At 45.7% G+C, this 23,470-nt stretch overlaps 1 protein-coding gene across 7 annotated transcripts in view; it reads left to right on the top strand.

Moving 5' to 3' along the window:
- The window catches only part of VASH2 (vasohibin 2), a 76,671-nt gene that overhangs the window by 38,281 nt on the left and 14,920 nt on the right, over window positions 1-23,470 (top strand). For 2 of the 7 annotated variants that reach the window (XM_053309811.1, XM_053309851.1), the window contains 3 exons: window positions 16,497-16,878; window positions 20,414-20,529; window positions 22,284-22,322. In XM_053309811.1, coding sequence (XP_053165786.1) covers window positions 16,497-16,878; window positions 20,414-20,529; window positions 22,284-22,322 — 537 coding nt within the window. Of the gene's footprint in view, window positions 1-16,496; window positions 16,879-20,413; window positions 20,534-22,283; window positions 22,323-23,470 lie in introns of those variants that run through there. The other 5 variants (XR_008319522.1, XM_053309820.1, XM_053309837.1 and 2 more) reach the window with 5 other exon arrangements.

The raw sequence follows: 23,470 nt of genomic DNA, 5'->3' as shown, positions 1-23,470 counted from the left end.
CTACATCTCCAATTTTCAACTAGAGAGCTAACAAACAAACAAACAAACAAACAAACAAACACTAAAGCACCTTATTAGCATTTCTGGTGTACAACTTAAAGGGTTTCCAAAGCAAAGTAAATGGGTTTTTATCACAGAATGCTGCAAAATTCAGCGACACCAGTCTGCACTGTTAGAGAACCATGGCCAGTGGTGGCTTTCCATTCTTACTCAAAGTTCAAGCAGCCCTATGCATCTCTAGTCTTGTTCCTCTGTATGCTTTTTACATGCCTAACATGTCTTTCAGTGCCTTTATTCATAGGTGTTTTTTTAAAAAAGCAAATTACTGAGATTGTGACTGATCCCGACAATGGTTTTGCTCCTAAGTGACAATAGTGGCCTGATTCTAGATGGCGGGGGTGGGGGGAGCACCCGGGTTCACTATGTAAACATGGGCCCACTCTCCCCTTGCTACACCCCTGGAGCCATCACTTTAAAAGGTGCCTCTTTGCCCAGGAATATATACAAGTCAGCACAGATATTTGCACTTTCTTCCTTTCTGAATATCAAGGCTGTGACTGAGTTTCTTGAGCCCCCTTTCTTCTGTGGAAAAGATGCAGGCTACATGAGCTTCTGTACTGTCAAACTCCATTGCTGCTTGAATCCAGGAGCTGACCTGGTATTTTCTTGTTTTTAAACTGAGGACTTCTAGTAGTGCCAAGCAGATTAGTGAGATGTCATTTTAATCAGGCTTCTCGCCAGCTTTTACTGTCAGCTTTTACAAGTGCTGTCCCCATCTCTCACCAAAAAAAGACAGGGAAAAAGTCACTTCTCTAATCTCTTTTTGTATGTCACATTAGGTTTTGCAGAAATTCCTTCCTGCTAGATGCCTCTTAATGTGTTTTTATATGGTAGGTGAAGTAGGCAATTCATTGCAGCTGTAGAGTCCTTATCAGAAGCTCCCCCACTATGTGGTATTAGATTCTTAGCAAACAGAGCAGGGGAGATAATACAGATTGCTTCCGAGAGATTTCCAAATGAATCTAGCCAATTTCAATGTGCACATGGTGTCTGGTTTTTGTTTTTGTTTGGTTTTGCTGCAGATGTCCTCCCCTGCTCTACAGAGGACCTCTGATGCCCCATTTTTATCATTATGTACACTGTAGCCCTAACTGAGCACCCAGTTACATTATATCCAGTTCCCACATCATGGGGTGGGTGGATTAGGGGTGTGTATGTGTGAAGTAAGTAAGTAAAATGCTGTATGCCATCTTTCCGACAAACAGTTAAGACAACTTGTATCCTAGAGCAGTAAGAATATCATAAAAATAATTATTGGGAACATGGAATCAAAGTTCTTTTTCAGTGGCAAAAGAAGCCATCTTGAATATACCTACCCAACCAAAATCAAGTGGACAAAAGTCATGGCAGTATATTGATTGATTGGTTGGTTGGTTGGTTGGTTGGTTGGTTGATCCCATTTTTCAGTGTAAAACTTTCAAGGAGGTCAAGGTAACACTTCACCACTTTTCTAAAAATATAGAGAAATGGTACCAGAAAAATGTCTTCCATATTTGTGGAGGAATTCCAGATAACACCCCCACTTCATACTTTAACTGATCGGAAGCATCATATTCAGGGGCAGGCTTTCTGTGAGGCAAGGTGGAGCAGTTGCCTCAAGTGGCAAATTTTGTGCGCATTACCACCCCAATGCCACATGACCTCACAACACTTTACTCAGTGGCTCAAAAAACTCCCTCTTTCAACTCCCTTCCCAGTTTTTAAAACCCCAGGGGGATGGAGGGGGGGCAGAGGAGAGTGAGGACATCTCCAGCTTGTGCTGCTGATGGGTGAGGTAAGGGGAGTTGAGTACGGATGGGAAGATGCAGTGGGCAACTGTGTGGAGTGTGTAAGAAGGAAGGAAGGAAGGAAGCAGGGGCGTAGCTAGGGGAGAGGAGGCCCGTGTTCACCCCTCTCTCTGGCGGCTCCTCAGAGTGAGGCAGATGATGAAGAAAATAGGGAAGGATGGAGCTGGGGGGGCCCCAGGAGCTGGGGGGCTCATGTTCGCTCAATTATAACTACACCCAAGGGAGGGAGGGAGGGAGGGAGGGTGAGTCATAGATCTAATGGCCTGGGCAGATTGTTGAGAAAGAGAGAGAGAAAGGGATCATGAGACAGAGTGGCCACGGTGGGAGAGGAAAAGAGACAAGAAATGATAGAAACCTAGGAAGCTGCCCTACTAAGATATCATTTGTCCATCCAGCTCAGTATTAACTATACTGACTGGCAGCAGTTTCCCAAGATTTTTGGGGACCTTGCTTTCTTTCCCAGCCCAACCCAGAGGTGCCCAGGGATTGAACTTCGGCTTTTCCACATGCAAAGCAGATGCTCTGCCACTGAGCTATGGCCCCATCCAACAGACTAGATGGGTGGAAGGTAGTAGTGGATGATCCAGGCCAGCGGCTCCCCATATCTGGCCGTGCCCCACCCCCTATGTCTGACTTCAGACATGGGGGACATGGTCTGGCATAGGGAACTCATGGGTGGCTGCAGGATGAGCTCAACAGGCCCCCTGCCCGTGTTGATGTATTTGTGCACTGGCCACACCCCCTGCATGTGACATCATACAAAATGGGGCATGGCCACCAATGGCAAGACTGGTGCACTTCCATCTTCCTGATGCAGTTGGCGCTTTGTTCACACGCCATTGGGGTCGGGGTGGATGGGTTCTGTCTCTGCCTCATTCTGAGCAGAGAAAGAACGCACCTGACCAAACTCCAGTGGTGTGTCAATGAAGCCCAGTGCAAGAGGCAAAAGGGCAGCACACCCAGAGTGGGGAGAGCAGGGGTGACTGAATGATTTTGGTGGCCCACTGAAGATATGTGAGAAAGTGGGCATGAGCCTCTGGTGGCCCTTGGAAATGCTCAGGGCCATGGCATCTGGAAGACATTTGTACCCCCATGCTCAGTGGTACCCATGTGCCTGTCTCCAAGGTTACAGGCAGGAGTCTCTCTCAGCCCTATCTGGAGAAGCCAGGGATGGAACTTGGAACCTTCTGCATGAAAGCAGGCAGGTGCTCTTCAGAGAGCAGCTGCATCCCTTTGAGGGGGGATATCTTACAGTGCTCCTGTGTAGTCTCCATCTCAATTACAAACCAAGGCAGACCCTGCTTAGCAGCTCTCCTCCCAGTCAGATCCTCAGGCTGATCAAGAAAAGAAAGAACAGAGTTGTGAACTGTTGTTCTTTGGATAGGAGCAGGAATTAGTGAAAGAAAGCAGTGTTGTTTCTGTGCAGTCAGAGGGCCAAAGAAACCACGGTGTGGGAGTTCTACAACTGGAACTGCCAACCAATTTTCCTTGTCCCAGGAAGAGGTGAATGGAAGCTGCTGCTCTGTCTTTTTACTCCAGTCACTGCTTGCTCTCTCAGGGAGGCCAGCTAAACAAATAGTGACAGCAAGGAAGAGGGGTCGCAGGGCCATGTGATGATGAGAAGGAGGAGGATGAGGAGGATGAGTGTGTGTGTGTGCTGCCTGAAATGACCTGGACCTTGGCAGATGCCTGACAATACCAACTCCTGGTGCTGGCCCTGCATGTTAATTATTGTAAAAAAATGAGCTCAGATTCTCTTTGGTTATTGGATCCATACAGAGACAGCGTTTGTGGGTGTCTTATTCCCCTTAGTAGAAGTTTTTTCCCTGCTCCCCAAGCATTCTGGAAAATATGGTTTTGTACTGGTTATTCTGGACTAATTTGTATTCTTGGACTGTTTTGTTTTCAGTTAAGCTGCTCAGCCCCCTGAAGCCTTTTAAGCCTTAAACTTATTCGGACAAAGTTGTCAAAATGTGGTTTGTTTGTCCTCTTCCTCTTGCATGTTGTTCTCAGCCAGCAGTCTTGCTCTTGTCAACTTAGATCAAACCTCTGAGGCTCAGATCTCACATAACATTAATCATGTGTAGTCCTTCCCTCAATGGTTTCTTTTTAATTTTAACTTTAAAAAAAACTGCCCAGGTTGGGAGACAGACATGGGAGGTGAGAAGGCATCTTAACCCTTTCTTCTCTGCTATCTCTCAGTCTCCAAAACACCTTTGCTTTTTCACCCTGTGGAGGAAAAGAAAGAATATGTACGTCTTCCCCACAATGAGTCAAAAGGAGCTTGGGGAAGTGATTTGGAGGAGGAAAACCAACAGAGAAGAAAGAATGCCCCCACCCCCACCTAGCGGATGCCAAAGTTCATAATTAGCTGCTTTGCTACATAAACTCTTGCCAATACCTAATGCTCATTTGTCATCGCCCCCTCACAGGTTTTCTGACTCACAACAGAAAAGGAGTTTCTGCACTCCGCTAGCTGCCATTGTAACCAATTTATTCCCTTTCCCAAATTAGAGGCAGCAATAGAGAAGACTAGCGAAGGGGCCTCTGTTATTCCCTAGAACCCTGCACTGCCAGTATTCTGGGCATCAGGAATCCTGGGAAACATACTTCTCATGAGTGGCATTATTTGCAGGGGCCTCTTGAAGAATCCTGTTCAGCGATAAAGAGAGCATCTGAAAGAGGCGATGACAGCAAATTGCTTGGCTGGATGGCTTGCTCTATAATTGTCTCTTCTGGCCCTCCCCATCAAAGGTATTCTTACTCCTGGGCTTCTGGGCCGAAGCCCAGGGCATCTCAGGGGCCCCCCAATCTTCTTTAGTGTGTCGTGGGTGGTGTTGCCACGCCACTGGCCCATGCTTCACTGGGCGGCTGAGCATGACTGTGACCTGCATTGGGCGCCAAGCATGACCTCTGCTTTAGAGGCAGGGGGGAGTGGAGAAAGAAATATGTGGGATGGGAATATGTTGTTGCATGTCAAAATGTTTCTGCTAATGCATATTTGCATAAATATACGTGTTTTATATTCTTACATTCTTGTAAGTTCAGTTGCTGTTTGTGTCCTCAAGAACCCACGTGTTAAAAATACTGTGTGTGCCACAGTGTGCGCATGTGTGTGTGCACACACGTGCATGTGCGTGCGTGTAGGGGGATGATGCTTAACTTGTGGGGGGGGAGTGTCCAAAGGCCTTTAGGTGATGACGCTTAACTTGCAGCTGGTGGGGGAGTGGGGACCTCCAGTGGCAAGGGCAGGGGTCCAAATGTGGGGTTGCCATATTCTAGTTTTCCAAATCTGGGTGCCTAATTTGCATATCATGTAAATTGGCTTGCAAATAATTTTTGAGCAGAATAGTGACTGCACGTTTTGCTTCATAACTCTGCTTCTAAAAGGGCTAGAGCTTAGCTAATAATAACAATAACAATAACAATAACAATAATAACCCCCAGTGAGGCACTACCTTGGCGTGGTTGTGGGGCTTGTGTGCTCTGAGGAAGGTGAGAGCTATGCCAGAGGTCCAACCATACTGGACAGGTCTCACCAGAGGAGCCAGACAAAGAGTGCCTCTCCCATCAACAATATGGTGAGACGTAACTTTAATAAATCTATACCGGATCGGTCATCGCCTGAGTCAACAAGGACCGCACAAGGTGCTATAGTCCCTGGACATCTTGGCAAGTGGGCAACAGGACTCAGGATCTTCAGATGAGCAACCAGGTCTGGAGACTGCAGGGTTACTGGAAGAAACGTCGCTTAACCGAAAAAATATACAAAAAATGCCAACAAGGAAATAATGATCTGCTATTACAAGTCTAGTCCAACTAGAAGAGGTTATTTAAAAAGAATGTACCAAATTTGGAAAGAGAAGCATCCAGATACAGAAATAATAGAACAAAGGCTAGCAGACCAGGGAAGATTCATAATAAGAAATAAAGTATTCACAGCAGTTGAGCTGGAAGAACTGCAAAGAGCAACACAGGCTCAAGAGATGGAAGAAGAATTACCACCAACTGAAAAAGTTGCTCAGGCGCAGGTGGAGGAGGTGTTGGAAATCGAGGATGCCACTGTTGCTGAACTGTTTCAAAATCAAAACCAGGCAACCTCCCATTTGCCTTCACCTCAAAAACCCGAATGCCGTTTAACAGAAAAGCAACAAGAACTAAAGCAAAAAATAGCTGAGCACATGAACCAAACAACCACCAGGGCTCGACTTCCAGCTCTGAAAACAGTTGCCAAAAAACAACTTGCTCAGGCATTAAAAGATGTCAATGCTGCACTTGCAGAAATAACAACCAATAATTTGCAAGAAACAAACCAACTAATGTACAGTGCAGCAACAATAACAACACAAGAGCTCGGATATCAGATCAGTGGACCTGTAAAAAAGAAAACAGTACATCACCTAAATGGAAGATTAGATTAGAAAATAAAATCTCCAGGCTTAGATCAGATGCTAGTAAATTGAAAGATATGAAAGACAAGAAGCTGAAGAATGAAAACACCAAACAGTATCTGATCCAAAAATACCACCTAGATTCATGGAGAATTAGAGAAGTCCTGCAAATAATAAAGCAGCAAATAACAGCAGTGTCAAAGAAGATTAGCAGATATGAAGCCAGAATTACACAACACAGGCAGAATCTCCAATTCCAGTCGAATCAGAGACGTTTCTACCAAAGCATAGAAGGAGAAACTGCAAGAAACGTAGAAACACCAAATAAAGAAGAAACAGTGCAATTCTGGGGGAAACTATGGGACAATCCAATATATTATAATAAAAAAACAGGCTGGATGAAAGAGGTAAAAAATGTAACCAACAAATGCAAGATCTAATAATAACACCAGAATTAATAAGTGAAAGAGCAAAGAAAATTAAAAATTGGACTGCACCAGGCGACGATGAACTGCATGGCTTCTGGCTTAAACACCTAACAAGCCTTCATAAGCAACTATCAAAACAGTTCAATCACATTATGAAAGGCGGTGATATTGAACAATGGCTAACAACTGGGAAAACTCATCTCATCGTGAAAGACCCAGCAAAAGGTGCAGTTCCAAGTAATTATAGACCGATAACCTGCCTGCCAACCATGTTCAAATTATTAACTGGAATAATAGCAGATGAAGTGATGCAACACTTATTAACTGACAAACAGCTTCCAGTTGAACAGAAAGGAAATTGCCCGAACACCAGAGGCAGAAAAGACCAGCTGCTGATTGACAAAATGATTTTAGAAAACTGCAAGAGAAGAAAAACCAATCTAAGTGTTGCATGGATTGACTACAAGAAAGCCTTCGATTCATTGCCTCACACATGGATACTAAAATGTTTAGAAACAACTGGTGTCAGCAAAAACATTCAGATATTTATTAAAAAAGCAATGAGCATGTGGAGTACACAGTTAACAATCAATGGCGAGACACTTGGACAGGTTAGCATTAGAAGAGGCATTTTCCAAGGGGACTCACTATCCCCTCTGTTGTTTGTAATCGCCATGACCCCACTTTCACAAATACTAAACAAAACAGGCCTCGGATAACAAACATCTAAAACATCAAGTAAAATCAACCATCTGCTGTACATGGACGATCTGGAGTTGTATGGAAAGTCCCAGTCAGAAATCGAATCACTGCTAAACACTGTCCGTATATTCAGTAGCGATATAGCAATGGAGTTTGGACTAGACAAGTGTGCCGCATTAATAATGAACAGAGGAAAAATAAGAAAAACAGAAGGAATAGAACTGCCCAATGGAAGCAAGATCAAGAACCTGGAAGAGAAAGAACATTACAAATACTTGGGCATTCTCCAGGCTGATAACATTGCACACACTGAAGTTAAAAGAAAAATGGGAAGTGAATACATCAGGAGAGTTAGAAAAATCCTCAAGTCCAAACTCAATGGCGGGAACACCATACAAGCCATAAACACCTGGGCTATACCTATTATCAGATACACTGCAGGAATAATAGACTGGACCCAGGCAGAGCTAGAGAAGCTGGATCATAAGACCAGGAAAATAATGACCATCAATCATGCTCTGCACCCCCGCAGTGATGTAGATAGGCTATACCTCCCTCGCAGCTCAGGTGGAAGAGGAATGCTGCAAGTCCATCAAACAGTAGAGGAAGAGAAAAGAGGCCTTGAAGAATATATCAAGGACAGTGAAGAAGATGCACTTCAAATGGTCAAGAACGAGAAACTATTCAACACCAATGAAACAAAGCAGGCCTACAAGAAAGAACAAGTCAAGAACTGAGCAGAAAAATGGAAAAATAAGCCACTGCATGGTCGATATTTGCACAATATGAGTGGAAAATCAGACATCACCAAGACCTGGCAATGGCTTAAGAATGGCAACTTGAAGAAAGAAACAGAGGGTTTAATATTGGCTGCACAGGAACAGGCACTAAGAACAAATGCAATAAGAACAAAAGTAGAAAAATCCACAACAAACAGCAAGTGCCGCCTTTGTAAAGAAGCAGATGAAACAGTGGACCACCTAATCAGCTGTTGTAAAAAGATCGCACAGACTGACTACAAACAAAGGCATGACAAGGTAGCAGGGATGATACACTGGAACATCTGCAAAAAATACAAGCTACCTGTAGCCAAAAATTGGTGGGACCATCAAATTGAAAAAGTTGAAGAAAATGAAGATGTAAAAATATTATGGGACTTCTGACTACAAACAGACAAACATCTGCCACACAATACACCAGATATAACTGGAGTCGAGAAGAAAGAAAAACAAGTTAAAATAATCGACATAGCAATACCAGGGGATAGCAGAAATAGAAGAAAAAGAAATAGAAAAAATCACCAAATACAAAGATCTACAAATTGAAATTGAAAGGCTGTGGCAGAAAAAGGCCAAAATAATCCCAGTGGTAATTGGCGCCCTGGGTGCAGTCCCAAAAGACCTTGAAGAGCACCTCAACACCATAGGGGCCACAGAAATCACCATCAGCCAATTACAAAAAGCAGCTTTACTGGGAACAGCCTATATTCTGCGACGATATCTATAACAATTGACAATAAAATTCAGCCATCCCAGGTCCTTGGGAAGGACTCGATGTCTGGATAAAACAAACCAGTCATTAACACCTGTCTGACTGTGTAATCAAGAAATAATAATAATAATAAAGAAATCTGGGCAAATCAGGGTGGGCTAAGCAATCTGGGTGAGATGCTTAAAATCCAGATAAAACCCAGAATTTCAGGGGGCATGGCAACTCTATCCAAAGGCCTTTAGGTTCTGGCTTCAAAATTACCTAGGTGCACCTCTGTTCCCCATCTGTGGAGGCTGACCTGGACCCCCAACACTGGACCTGAAAGGGATTTGGTCACCATGTCCCCCACATAGCAGCACAAGAGGGAGGAAGTGAAATCTGATCATTTGTCCCCTTCGGCAATCCAAATGCCAAGGTTAATTTTTTTAGGTGTTAATGACAATTGGTCACCTAGATTCCCCCCCCCCCTTTTTTCATCTGGGTGTTGTGAAGCAGTCAAAAGAAAAGTTCCAGCACACATCTGCTTGACATAGATTTTGGTGTGTACAGGTGGCTTGTGAATTAGGTTTTTTAAAAAAATGTTGTTGTACAAGCTTGCCTGCATGGCTAAACTGGGGGGAATTTCTAAGTTACCCTCATGATTCACTTGTTGTTCTATTTAAACTAGAGTCTGCAGAAACTTTCTCACCTGTCTTTTGCTTCAGGGCTCCTTGTGTTTTGATCACCCTCATGACAGACATAAATTCAACAGACGTAAGCCCCAGGCTGGTGTTTTGCCTGCTGTGTACACCCAATGTGCATACAGAAGTGCACCAGCTAGCCACGCCCCCATGCCAGCCTCTCTGGCAACAACCTGGAGTCTCCACATTTGGTACTTGTGTGCACAGGACAGTCCCAGAGATGGGGAGGATTCCTCAACGATTCCACATTTGGTGCTGCTGTTGTATATAAGTGCTGAATGTGCAGGAGGCCCCGAGGCATAGCCGGTGTGCATGTTGGCATGGGGTATGCTGCTATTAGAATCAATCCCACTTCCTCCACCACATGTTCATGAGACCATAATGTAAGGCTTTGGGCAGTAATGGAGAAAGCGTTACCTGTTGAACTTATGCCTGTCATGCTGGTGTTAAAGGTACATTGCCAGGAAAAAGTGGGCTGGTCTTGTTGTGACTTGCACTTCTTATCAATGCTTTATTTGCAGGAAGGTTGTCATTCTTGGAGGTCATTCACACAATCGTGTTCTACCTGGGTTTGGGAGCTGTGTGTGCTCCCAGTTTTCAGTTGTGTGGAAGCAAGGTAGGAGGAAAACCTGGGTAGCTTTTCCTCTTACCTTGCTTCCACACAGTCACTTCTACCCAGGTTTTCCTCTGCTTCCACACAGCTGAAAATTGAGAGCACACACAGCTCCCAAACCCAGGTAGGACACAGTTTTTGACTGTGTGAATGACCTCCTTGTGGTTGTTTCTGTGATAGTAAAGCCTTTCCCCCCAAAGGTTCTTTAACTGCAAGTTTAAAATATTAAATTAAATAAAATAGCAACATCCTAGAAGGAGACATGGGTTGATGGATGTGAAGTAGGGGCAGGTGGCTGGCTATGGGGGACAGCTGTGTAGATTTACCAGAAAGCTGCTTGAAGTCAAACAGAGTTACTTCCGTAAGAACATTTGCATTAGATCAGTGCAATGCATGAGAGTTTTGATAGATGCTAACAAAAGCTGTAGCAGCTATAGAAGTCAGTTATATAGAAAAAAGAAACACAACTGGCTTTAAAAGAAGCCTGTGATTCTAGTCTTTACATTATGTGTTTTAAGACAGCCGTAAAGCACAGCAGCTCTGCAGCACTTAAAGGGTTAACTTGCATAGACACATTTTAATCTTAAGATAATTAGAGACTTCAAGTGGGTCATACTCTATTGATATGGATGTTGTCCTGATGGCTGATTTGTAAAGGGTTAACTCCAATATTTAAGTAGTTAACTTAGAAGTAGTGATAGCAATATGTCATTCTGTCTTGAGAATTTGGGCCCTGGGTGATGTCATTGTTTTATTTCTGGTTTAATGTGTAGCTGAAATCAGGATCTGACCTTGTTTACTGATGCCTTTAGGTGGCAGATGGAGAGGTGTGTGTGTGTACAGCCGTGGCTTATCCTGTTAGACCCTGAGTTGCATGTGGCCTTCTAGTCTGCTTAAAAGATCAGTATTATGATCAAATGCGGGTAGCTGGGTGTGTGGGGGGAGAATAACTGGAAAGCTGTGGAAACCTGTCACACTCATAGCAATTAAGTCTTCACTCACGTATGATATTTTGTGGCACCCAGCTGGCATCCGTCCATAAGGATTCGTGCACCCGCAAATATCATTTTGGGTCAAAGCCTGTTGAAAAGTATTTCAGTCCCTAAGCAGCTATCTGGCACTTGAGGAATGCAAGAAGAATAGCTGTTCATATTTGTGTGAGAATGGAAGGCAATTTTCTCACAGTTGGGTTCCTGCCATTTCAGTTATATCTAAAGCTTAGTGGCTTGCCTTTGCAAATGTTGGAGTGATGGAAATACGTAAACTCCTAGGGTTGCTTCATTCCTACTTTGATTAGGGTGGAGAGCCAGTCTTGCAGTAGCAAGCTTGAGTTGCCTCCTTACTAAGCAGAGTTCACTTTGGTTTGCATTTGAATGGATGACTACATGTGAGCACTGCCTGCTGTAAGATACTCCCTTTAGGGGATGGGGCGGTAGCTCAGTGATAGATCATCTGCTTTGCATACAGAAGGTCCCAGGCTTACTTCTTGGCATCTCCTGGGAGAGACTCCTGCCTGCAACCCTGGAGAGCTGCTGCCAGTCAGTGTAGCCAATACTGAGTTAGATGGATCAGTGGTCTGACTCCGTAGACGGCAGCTTCCTATCTTCCTAGATTGTGCCCTGTATTTTATAATGACTCAGACAATGGCTAGGGATGTGCACGGAACCACGGAGGGGCGGCCCGGTCCTGGCGGGGGTCTCCCTTTAAGGGGGGGGAGTTGCACTTACCCCTCCCGCCGCTTTCCCTCTCCTGGTGCTCCGTTTTGTCAAAAGGTTTTTAGGGCGGCAGCATTCCTCCCTGCCGCTCCTGCCCCCGTCATTGTCCGGAAATACCGGAAATGGTGGTTGCATGTGTGCCTGCCGTCGTGTGCGCCTGCCGCACATGTCACACATTGCGTGTGCACGCTACGTGCATGATGCGCGCATGCAATGTGTGATGTGTGTGGCGGGTGCCCGCAGCAGCGGGCACATGCGCAATCACTCTTTCCGGTATTTCCGGACAACAACGGGGCAGGGGCATGTCACACGTTGCATGTGCACACCGTGTGCATGATGCGCGCATGCAATGTGTGATGTGTGTGGCGGGCACATGCACAACCGCTCTTTCCGGTGTTTCCGGACAACAATGGGGGCAGGGGCGGCAGGGAGGAATGCTGCCGCCCCAAAACGTTTTGACAAAACAGAGCACCAGCGAGGGGAAAGCGGCGGGAGGGGTAAGTGCAACCCCCCACCCTTAAAGGGAGACACCCCCCCGGTGCCGGACTGGCCCACATTCAAACCAGTTCGGAGGCCTCTATAATAGCCTCTGGACCGGTCTGTGCACATCCCTAACAATGGCATGGCTAAGCAGTGTGGCTGGGAGGAGATTGTATAGCTAATATTATGTTAGCCCAAACTTTACATAATGTTAAAACACATTGCTGTTTCTGGGCAAAATACAAAGTGCTGGTTATTACCTTTAAAGCCCTGAATGGCTTAGGTCCGAGTTATCTTCGAGAGCTCCTTCTTCTGCATGATCCCCACTGCACGCTAAGGTCATCTGAGGAGGCCTGTCCCCAGTTACCACCAGTTCGTCTAGTGGCGACTCAGAGGTGGGCCTTCTCTGTAGCTGCTCCCAGGCTGTGGAATGCACTCCTGGCAGAAATCGATAACTTGAGTTCATTACTATCTTTCAGGAGAGCCCTTAAAACCTGTCTGTTTGGCCTGGCCTTCCAGGGTTTTTAAACTGCTGTGAACTGTTTTAAATGTTTGCCCTGGTTTTCAAGGGATTTTAGCTGTTTGAGTGTTTAATTAGTTTTATTCTGTTTTTATAGTTTTGATTTTAATTAACTAGTTTTAATGGTTTTTATTTTGTTGTAAACCACCCTGAGCCATTTTGGAAGGGCGGTATATACATCGAATAAATAAATACATAAATGATTAGTCTTCATATGCTTAGTTTTTCTTTGCAAAATAGCAGCTGTGGGGTGGGATCTGGGTTGGGACCATGGCTTGTGGGGCTATGGACTTTGACCTTTTGCTCTGTTGTAGTCCATCCTCCTTGGGAGGGATTGGACCTTGTGTTTGTTATTTAGCAAAGAAAATCTAAGCATTTCTGTGCTAATGTGTAGCTTAGCCCTTGGACTGCTGCAATTCTGTAAATGTTTACTCAGAAGTCAGGTCCACTATCTTCCCTGGGATTTACTTTCAAGTACATGGGTTTAGTCATTCTGATAACTATGAATTCTGAAAACTCCTTCAGATCAGAACCTGGCAGACTTATAGGGCACATGGAAACCCTTCTGAGCTGGAGACAGACACTAATTTTAAAGAGAGATTGGCTTGGGAGATGCCACCATTCTCATGGTAAACACACAGAGGCTCTCCACATGAGCAGTGTGGAGAGCTGTAAGGGGTTTGGTGGGAGGAGCGGGTCAAGCCCCCTCTCCCCGCACACAAGCAGCTAGCCCGCCCTGGGCAGTCGAATCGGCCGTCTACACGATTACCATCTCTGTCATGGAACTGTCTCCATCTCCGTCATGGAGCCGGTAGGGGCAGCGGGTACTGGGACCCCCCAGCCCCCGGAAGTCCCAGCATACCTTGCACGAGTGCACAGGGCATTCTGGGGAGACCCCCGTGCCGGGAGGCTTGTTTTAGCCTCCTGGTTGGGGTCTCCTCATGAGTCGCTGCAGTGCGGAGTCAAGCCGTGGCGACTCACGACCAGGTAAACGGGAGCACTCCGCTAACCTTATTTAAGGTTGGGGGCATTTACGGAGGTTTGCTGGCGGGAGTGGTGTGGCTCCCGTTGCAGCACACGAACAGCAGGAACTGGGCTCGACTCCCTTAGCCCGGTTCCTGCTACTCGTGAGAATAGCCTCATACATTTCTGTTGTCCCATTGGGGATGCTATTTAAAGTGGTTTAGTGGGCTTTTACGTTGTTTCTAAAACCTGTGAAATCTGTTTAACCGGATGTAAAAATGGGGTGAGATACAAAGGGATACAAAATCCCTTTGCAAACTGTCTTCCATGCAGTAATTTGTCTCTAACCATAGCAATAAAACACTTGGTATGGTCAGTCAACATGAAGAAGGCCTTGAAAGAGCTGAATTAGAATTGCCACTGAGAGAGCTGCAACATTAAAATTGTGCCCTGGCCAGTGAATGGTCTCCTCTGCATCGTGAGGTCTCCTTCCTCCTTGTTTCTTGATATTGCCAAGGCATATGCATATGAATGTGGAGGTTCAGTGCTTTGCATCTCTTGTTAAAAGGGATATCTGGTGGTAGGGCTGGTATCTCTGCCTGAGATAGGGAACCACAGCCAGTTGGGGTAGTAGCTAGACATTATAAGGCTAGATGGACCAATGGTATGACTCGGTTGAAGACAACTCAATATGACAAAAGGAAAGTATTTCCCTCACTTGTGAGCCTTTGTCTGTTACTGCCTTTTTTGAGAGGTGTGAGGAGAAATATCGAAATCCTCACTCAGCAGAGTATAACTTGGGCTGACTGCTCGTGTGTAAGCGCCGGCTGCTCTCAGCTGGCGCTGGTACAGGAGCAGGCTCTCAGCCATTGTCAGGGGGATCTCCACAATGTTCCGCGGACTTCCTCGTGGTGCATTGTGGGATTTCCGGGGGCCAGGATGACACATCTCGACCCCTGAACCTCCGTCTGGATGTGTGATCCGCATGCCCAGTAATGTTTTGGTGATCGTCTGTGGGGAAGGGAAGGTTATGCAGCCTCCCTCCCTCCCTCCCTCCCAAACAGTTGTGTGTATGGGCCCATTCTTTCCTTGCTTCCATGCATTTTTCTTTGTATGCTTAGGTGACTCACTTCTCTTGAAATGTGGTTTCACCTCCTTTATAGTTGTGAATTCTTTGTTCTGAGGACATTAAGCCTTCATGTAACCGGGACTCCCACAGACAAAACACTTTTTGTTCTTTTGATATGTTTTAAAAGCATTTTCTTCATTTGACTTTAGTTGCCACCCATTGGCTCTGCACAAATTAAAGTCTTCCAAGTACTACAAACTCCACATTCAAATAATCATTGACTTCTAATACATTTGCAATAGGCTCAAAATGATCAGGAAGACTGTTGAATAACAATCCAATCTGAACCATATCGGGCAAAATTACTCCCTGTTCTTGCAGCTGTTGTAATGTCTCCAGCATCTCATTTACATGCTTAGAGAGATCCTCCCCTGACCCTTTAGTTTATTACACATCTTTATAACTTGATGCACTTCGGAGACAGCTGACTTCCTTTCATACAATTTCTTCAGAGTCTCCCACATGTCCTTTGCATGCTGTTTTTTCTTAAATGCACCCAAATAGTGTCACTCGCTAATAAAACACATTATCCCAGTGCACTGGGATATCATTTGCACTGTCCCAAGCTCGTCTTTATTCTTCGACAGAGCATTCTGTGTGTAAGACCCTGCTAATTTTGTGGCTTTTAAGGAGCATTTCCATTTTGAAAGACCACAGTTAAAAATCTGGACCTTGTAAATTCTCTGTAGCACTTGTCCTGTCTCCATCTTTGAGAAAACCTAGTGTTCTTTTTTTTAAAATTCAAGCTAATTACTTTCTTCACCAGTCTCAGAGCTCTGGGCCCATAACCCTGTAGAGAGGTGTGACGAGAAACATTAAGATCTTCACACAGCAGAGTATGCTCTGGTGGTTGAGATGCTCAGTCCAAGAGATTATCTGGAGACAGTAGGTTGAGTTCAAAAAAACAAAGATTTATTAAGAAACTAAAACATCACTTACTGAGAGAGCGCCATTGAACAACATATAGAAACAGGCACTAGCCTTCAACAGCTGAAAAGTTCTAACTTGAGAAGCTACAGGCAACCTGTAGAGCAGGCCTGCACAACATAAGGCCCAGGGGCCAGCTCTGGCCCGCGTGGACATTTTTGCTGGCCCCAGATTTTTTGCTGGCCCAAAGGTGCCTGAGGTGAGGTGCAAAATGCTGCTTTGCCCCATGGAACTGGTGGGGATCAGTCCCCTTTCAAAATTAACCTTTGCAAGCATTTGAAAGTGCATGGGAGATAGGGAAGAGGAAAGGTTGCTAGGAGCCTCCTCTTCCCTCCTCATGCTCTGGGTAACTAATAATTGCTTCCAATAATATTTTAAATGATTAATGATAATGTAATCATTAATGTGCTGAAAACTTACCTCAACCCCTGCATGCCAAGTCATGGTTAGTTCTGGCCCACCAGGGTATTTGACTTGTGCATCCCTGTAATTTAGAGAGACCTATTAACATAACTCCTCATGCCTCTAGAGGCCAGAAGAGGTTTTTGCGGTGCTAAGAGCAATGCTTTAGAATTCTCACTTCTAACAGCCTTGACACCAGTTGCACCAGATATTTAACCAACGGGCAGCCTTCTGTGGAACGATTCCCAATCAGCTTTAAATCCCACTTCTCAGGGAACAATTTTCATCATGTGGTGCTTGGAATTTATTGCAATGGCCGATATGGATCACTGGGCATGAGCAGAAGATCAGAGCTGATGGACAAACCTTTGGTCTACCGAACTCTGAGTGACCTCATCTTTGAATTTGAAGAGTCATATAAAAAGTACTTGCATTCGGTAAAAAAAGTAAAAATTGGATTGTATGTCCCACATGAACCACACAGCTTTCAGCCCATCGAGTGGAAGCAGTTGGTGCTCAATGTGTCAAAGATGATGCGGTCGGAGATAAGGAAGGAGTTGGAGAAATATGCCAGGGATATGAGAATGAAGGTATGTGCAGTGTCTGTTATTTGGAGATGAAGGAGTGCATGGAAGGGAAACAAAGGCCCAGGGCACACATGCACTGTATTGTGTCTATGGCTGCTCCGGGGTTTTGGAACACGCTCACTGTCAAAATAAGAGCGTCTCCATCTCTAGGTGCCTTTAACAAAAACCCTTAAGATGTACCTGTTTGCTCATACTTTTAGTTAAAAACATTTTTTAATTGTTTGGATTTTTGTTATTGTTGTTTTGGCTGAATTCCTAAGCAAAGTATACCGCCTAGAGATTTATATATTAGGCAGTTTACAAATATGACAAATAAATAAAATAAACATAACACCAGACTGTGGTTTGTCACCACCCCATTCACATGAAATACCCTATAATATTGTCAGGAATTTGGTCTAAGAGCTGAGAACACAACTGGCTTTCCCTATGTGTGGCTTCCATGGGTATTCTGCCTCTGAGCATGAGAGAATCTGGTACAGCAGAGACCCCAAGCACGTGGCATCCCAGTTGAAATGTTAGCGCTTTCTCCTTTTTAACTCAAGTGCCCATAGCCTTCATGGCACAGGCTTTATCCTTGGAGCGTCAGTTATGCACCAAGCCCCCTACAGTGTGGCCTATAGATCTGAAATATCGGTCTTTCTCAATTTTAAACGTTTGTCCTTTAGCATTTCTTAGCTGAGAAAGGCTTAATTTCCAGTCTGCTGCTGTAAGATATGCTGATCTGCAAGCGAAATCCCTAAGAATATGTAATGAATTTCTTGTGGATAGGCTAGAGGTTGCATTTAATATGCAACTGGGGATAGTCCACCTGGTCAGTGTTCTTGGTCCCGTTTACAATCATTTATGGCGGTCTTGTGTGTGATAGGGTTTGTGGCTGATCATTATGGCTTTGGTCTCTGCTTCTTGGCTAAACTGAATTTCTGCTCTGTGCTCTTGAGAAAGAATGAGAGCTGATGAGGAGCAGCCAGTTTGAATAAGACTGCCAAGTGGAAAGTTAAACATTTAGAATGTACAATGTTTAGGGTCTTCTCTTTTTTTAAAAGAAGGTGCCTATCATATGATATTATTTGTGACTGTGATCTGGAATAAAGTGTCTGAAGAACAGCCTGCCACCATATCAGCCCCCTTGCCGTCAGCATGTGTGAACCTTAGGCCGCGGCTGGGGCCTCATTGTCCCACAGCCCACCACTGGTACTTGCTCTCTGTCCCCCACCCAGAAAGGATTGGGGAGGAGTCAGCTGTCGTGCTTGTCGTCACCAATGATATTGGGAAATGTAGTCGGGAGGTCCTGGAAGCCCAATATAGGCTGCTAGGTAGCATATTGAAGTCCAGGACCCACAGGGTAGTGTTCCCTGAAGTGCTACCTGTTCCATGTGCAGGGCCAGTGAGACAGGCATTGCTGAGGGATCTCAATGTATGGAAGAGACGGTGGTGCCAGTAGGAGGGGTTTAGATTTGTTGCGCACTGAGATACATTTTGGGGCAAGCAAAGCCTGTGCAAAAGGGATGGACTCCACTTGAACCAAGAGGAAACCAGACTGGTGCTTAAAATCAAAAAGATCACAGAGCAACTTTTAAAATGATGCCTGGAGGATTGCTGGCAGGTCTATCAATGGCTACTAGTCCGGTGGCTATAGGCCTCTTCCAGCCTCAGACACAAGATGCCTCTAAATGCCAGTTGCAGGGGAGCAACAGCAAGAGAGAGGGGATGCCCTCACCTTTTGCCTGTAGGCTTTTCAGAGGCATGTGGTGGGTCACTGTGTGAAACAGGATGCTGGACTAGGTAGACCTTGGGCCTGATCCAGCAGGGCTGTTCTTATGTTCTTAAAGGTGGGCTGGTCCGATTCGGACCATTTCGACCCAATTCAAGGGCTGTGCTTGTAAAGAGGAATCTAGTGAGGATTCCCTTTTACAAGCAAAGGGGTGGGGGAATATTTTAAGATGTTCTAAGGGTGGCCGGGCAGGCAGTGAGAAGGCACCTTACCTGCTTCTGTGGTTGCGGGGCAGTGGCAGCACCTCTAAGCCCCCCCAACGCTTATTTTAGCTTATTTTTGTCTGGTTCCTTTGGTCAAACCAGATCAAGGGTTATACTTGTAAAGGAGAATCCGGTGAGGATTCCCCTTCACATGCAAAGGGGTGGGGGAAGCGGCCATTCATGTGGCTGCTTCCCGCTTATGGATGGAGGCTTTCCTTTCAGAGATGCTAAAGGGGGAGTTTTAAAATAATGAACACACTCTAAGGGGGCCTGTGTTTCATTCCTCAGGGTACAGTCCTGTGCACACTTCCTAGATAGCAAGTCCCATGACTGAACTTGGCAAGATTTATTTCCAAGCAAATATGGGTAGTGATGATTGCTGTGCAATCTGGTAGAAGAACACCAGGATAAATCACTTGGAAATGATGCCTGATATCCTGAATAATGAAGTGTACATGCAGCAAAGAAAGCATAAGTACAGTGGCGTGCCAGGCGGGTGGGGGGATGTTTGCCGATCTCCCCTTCCATCTGAAATGCTCTTTGCCAACCCAAAACTATGTCCCTGAGAGTCACACAGCCCTTGGAGTTATTTTCAGGTGGCAGAGAGCACTTCAGAGGGAAGGGGAGATCTGCAAAAATTCCTCCCACCCGATGTGAGCACTTGTGCTGCTTGCACATGTGTTTTGTTAGGATGTCGGCCGGTGTCCTTTATGTACATATCATAGAGAAGGAAAAAGGAAAGGTTGTGCTGCCAAGTTGGTGTCGACTCCTGGCGACCAGGATAAAACAGGTGCAAAGGCAATGTAAGAACACCAGAGGCGCCAGTGCCAGGTTTGTGGGGGCCCCTCAGCCAAGTACCCTTGTGAGCTCCCTCCGCAGAAAGTGGGAGGAGTTGTACTGGCAGCCGGCATCTTTTTTGATGTGTAATGCAATGCCTCTGCTGCTGCATGAAGAGGTTGGCTAACCAGTGCTGCTACCAAAGAATGCTCGGAGCCACCATGCCTCTAAGGTGAATCCCCACAGGAGGTTGGGTGGAACAGGAGGAACTCAGCAGCTGCACTGGCAGCCGTCAACTTTTTTCACCAGCCAGAGGTCAGCTCTGGGCCCTTTTGTGGCTTTTAGCCCTTGGCTTGTGAGTTGGCTGGCCCCTGACGTCTGCCCTGAGCAGAGCTGGATCAAACCAAAGGTCCCTTTAGTCCTGCATCCTGCTTCCCTGAGGAGCCAATAAATTGCCTCTGGGAAGCCCCTATGCTGAACTTGAATAGTCATCTTCCACTGTTGCTCCCCACTAACTGCTATTCTGTGAAATACTGAACATGGGCAAATTTATTTATTTTTTTTAAGGGGAATGGATATATTCAAAAAAAGCTCACCAATTGCCCTTTATTCTGTCTATAAGAAACGGCTGAGCAAACCTTCAGTCACATTAAATCAATACAGAATTTTGTAAAATGCAAATATTTCATGATTTATTTCACTCATTGTAAAAGGCATATATAGCTCTTATTTAAACCATATGTATAAATGAAAACGTTTTGTAAGAAACTCATTTCCTTTTCAGATTTTGAAACCCGCAAGTGCCCATTCTCCAGTCAAGCAGCGTTCACGAGGGAAGTCCCTGTCCCCTCGACGAAGACAAAGCAGCCCTCAGAGGCGGGCCTGCAGAAGAGACAAATCGTGAGTATTGTCACACTAAAATAAATAATAAATTTCACAATGATGGTAAGCTCCAGTCTCGCATAACACTAGAACTAGGGGCCATCCCATGAAACTGATTGCCAAGAAATTTAGGACTGACAAAAGGAAGTACTTTTCCACACAACACATAATTAACATATGGAATTATCTGCCATAAGATGTGGTGACAGCCACCGGCCTGGATGGTTTTAAGAAGGGCTTAGATAAATTCATGGAGGACAAGTCTATCAGTGGCTACTAGTTTGAGGGCTATAGGCCACCTCCAGCCTCAGAGACAAGATGCCTCTCAATACCAGTTGCAGGGGAGCAGCAGCAGGAGAGAGGCCATGCTCTAACCTCTTGCCTGTGGGCTTCCCAGAGGCATCTGGTGAGCCAATGTGTGAAACAGGATGTAGACTAGATGGTCCTTGGGCCTGATACAGCAGGATTGTTCTTATGTTCATTGATCAAACCTAGACCTGCTTAGGTTTAGTAAATTTTCTGCATTGTGGGACTTCAGACATGCCCTCGAACTCCCTGTCTTCCCCTGCAATCCATGCTGCAGGCGAAAGTATCTCTTAGGGTGTACTCAGGGCCAAGGGAGATCCAGCAGGTCTGGCCAGGCAGGGCTCAAGGTGAATTGGGAGAGTGCTCTAGAATGTTCAACAGCATTGTTGTCTCAAGGGGCAGGGGGCTCCACCCAAGACCCCACACTTTTCCAGGGGTCCAGTACTGCAGCCTGCATCTCCACTTATCTCCCAGATGTGCTTGGAGCCTGCAGCCTGCTCCTGCACCAGCTTTGTCTGCTCGCCTGTCTCTCTTCGCCAAAGAGTGCTGTGTTGGGGATGAGACCAGCACTCTAGCCTACCGTGCAGCATTTGTCTCCTCCAGTTTCTCTTGGGGGAGGAGAGAGATGCCAAGAAGTCAGTTGGAGCTGCGGTAGCAGCACCAGACAAGCAGAAAAGGGGAGCTTAGCTGCCAGAAATGTCCCACCACCATTTGACAAGCTTCAGCGAAGAACCTTCCCCTCTTCAGAGAAGAGTCTTCTGCTTCCTTTAGGGGATATTCTCTTTCCCTGGCTGGGCTCTGAAGAGTGGGTGCAGCCAGTGTCTTAGAGACCTCAGCACTGTTCTCCTTCACTTCTTTTGGGGAGAGAGGGGAAGAGGAGATATTCACCTATTCATTAATAGGGACATTAATTTAATAACTCTCCTTTTTTCCTTTAGATTATGCCAGGATTCCCTGGCACATCTGGAGGGGGCGGGGCGCATGGAAAGGCAGATTAAAAAGACAGTTAATCAGCTGGCATAAACTAAAACAACAGACAATATTGATTCATCATAGGGAGCCTCCACAAGCTAGTCTTGTCCTGGAAAAGCTAGAGATGGCCCAATTCCACAGACCCTTCTGCAACCTGGAGAGGTTCCATGCAGTGTTCCCTCTAACAGGGATTCCCAGATGTTGTTGACGACAACCCTCAGACTCCCCAGCCAAAGGTCATTACAGCTGAGGTTGCTGGGAGTTGTAGTGAACAACATCTGGGAATCCCTGTTAGAGGGAACACTGGTCCCATGGCCAATGGCTTGGGGGTTCCTCACCAGTCAGTATGGGCAGTGTTCCCTATGCCACAGGGCTAAAGTGCCTTAAGTATCATGGAATGGAAAAGAGGCGGTTGGGATGGGTGTTCTATTAAATGCGGGTTTAAAGCAAAATAATGTATTCCTCAGCAGATTTTGCTTTCTTCATATTTTTAGGCAGAAACTGAATCCTATTCGAATGACTGGAGTGTTCAGGTATCAAACAACACCCTAGGTTTTCATAGTGAGAAAATACAGAGGTTTGAAAAGAATATATTTGAAACAGACATTTGCTGAGCTAATGGCTACTTCAGACATACAGAGGCAAGGGTGGCTTGTTGCTGTTCACCTTAAGTGGTGAAAGGCAGTGAGCTGGTCTTGTTTGTGGGTGGGTGTACCCTCTTAGCAGTATTCTTTGTACTCTTAGTAGTATTTGGGAGCTAGGGACAATCTTTCTTTGTTGCGTTTGCTGAGCCTTACTTTGAAGACTTTAATCCTGAGATATAGACCTGTTCTTTAGAACTTTAGTTGTTCCTGAACATGAGGTGCTTTAGATTCATAGAGGCTATTCCCACAATCCCTGGAAAGTGGGCAAAAGGAGCTTAGTCCGCTTTCCAGGGATTGTGGGAACCACTGGGCTCGCAGGCGAACCCAGTGCTCCCAAGGCGGCTAGCCTGCCTAAAACACCCTCCCTTTAAATGAGGTTAACGGAGAAAGCACTCCATTAACCTCATTGGGTTGCTCGTGTGTCACTGTGGCACGTGGTGATACACGAGTAGACCCCCGACCAGGAGACTGCAAGCAGTTTCTCCAGGATGCCCCGTGCGCTCTTCTCGGGATGCCCCCGATCCCTGCAGCCCCTGCCAGCTCCGGCCACCCAGGGCTGGCTTTTGATTGTCTGCGAGGAGAGCAGGCTAAGCTCTCTCTCTCCCACAGACCCGGAAGAAGCTCTTCTCACCGATCGTGAGAAGAGCTTCATAGAGTTGCTTTGGTGCCCACGATCTTGCAGTCTTGGAAGTCCCATGTTTCTCCCCTGGATCTGTCAGCTGAAGGTATTCTGGATCTTTTTGCTAAGAAAAAGATCACTTATCATTGCTGGGGCATCCTGATACTTTTGCATCTATATGAAACCTTTCCCCTTTCCCCCCTCTTGTACCAGAGACTCCATGTGTTACTTCAGTTCTTCTTCTGCTGCACCTCTCTGTTACCTCTTTCCTGTATGCCCTTTCCTCCTCCTTCCTATTTAGGAAACAAAGGCAACTGCCTTTTCCTGAGTCAGACCAAATCCACTAAAGAGGATTTGGGGGCCCACTCCCCTCTCTGTCTCCAAAACACTTGGCTGCCCAGTGCAGGTCACAGTCATG

Source organism: Hemicordylus capensis, chromosome 1 (assembly GCF_027244095.1).
Source record: "Hemicordylus capensis ecotype Gifberg chromosome 1, rHemCap1.1.pri, whole genome shotgun sequence".
Lineage (NCBI taxonomy): Eukaryota > Metazoa > Chordata > Lepidosauria > Squamata > Cordylidae > Hemicordylus > Hemicordylus capensis.
The sequence above is the reverse complement of the archived record's forward strand: the minus strand, read 5'-3'. Positions and strand labels throughout refer to the sequence as shown.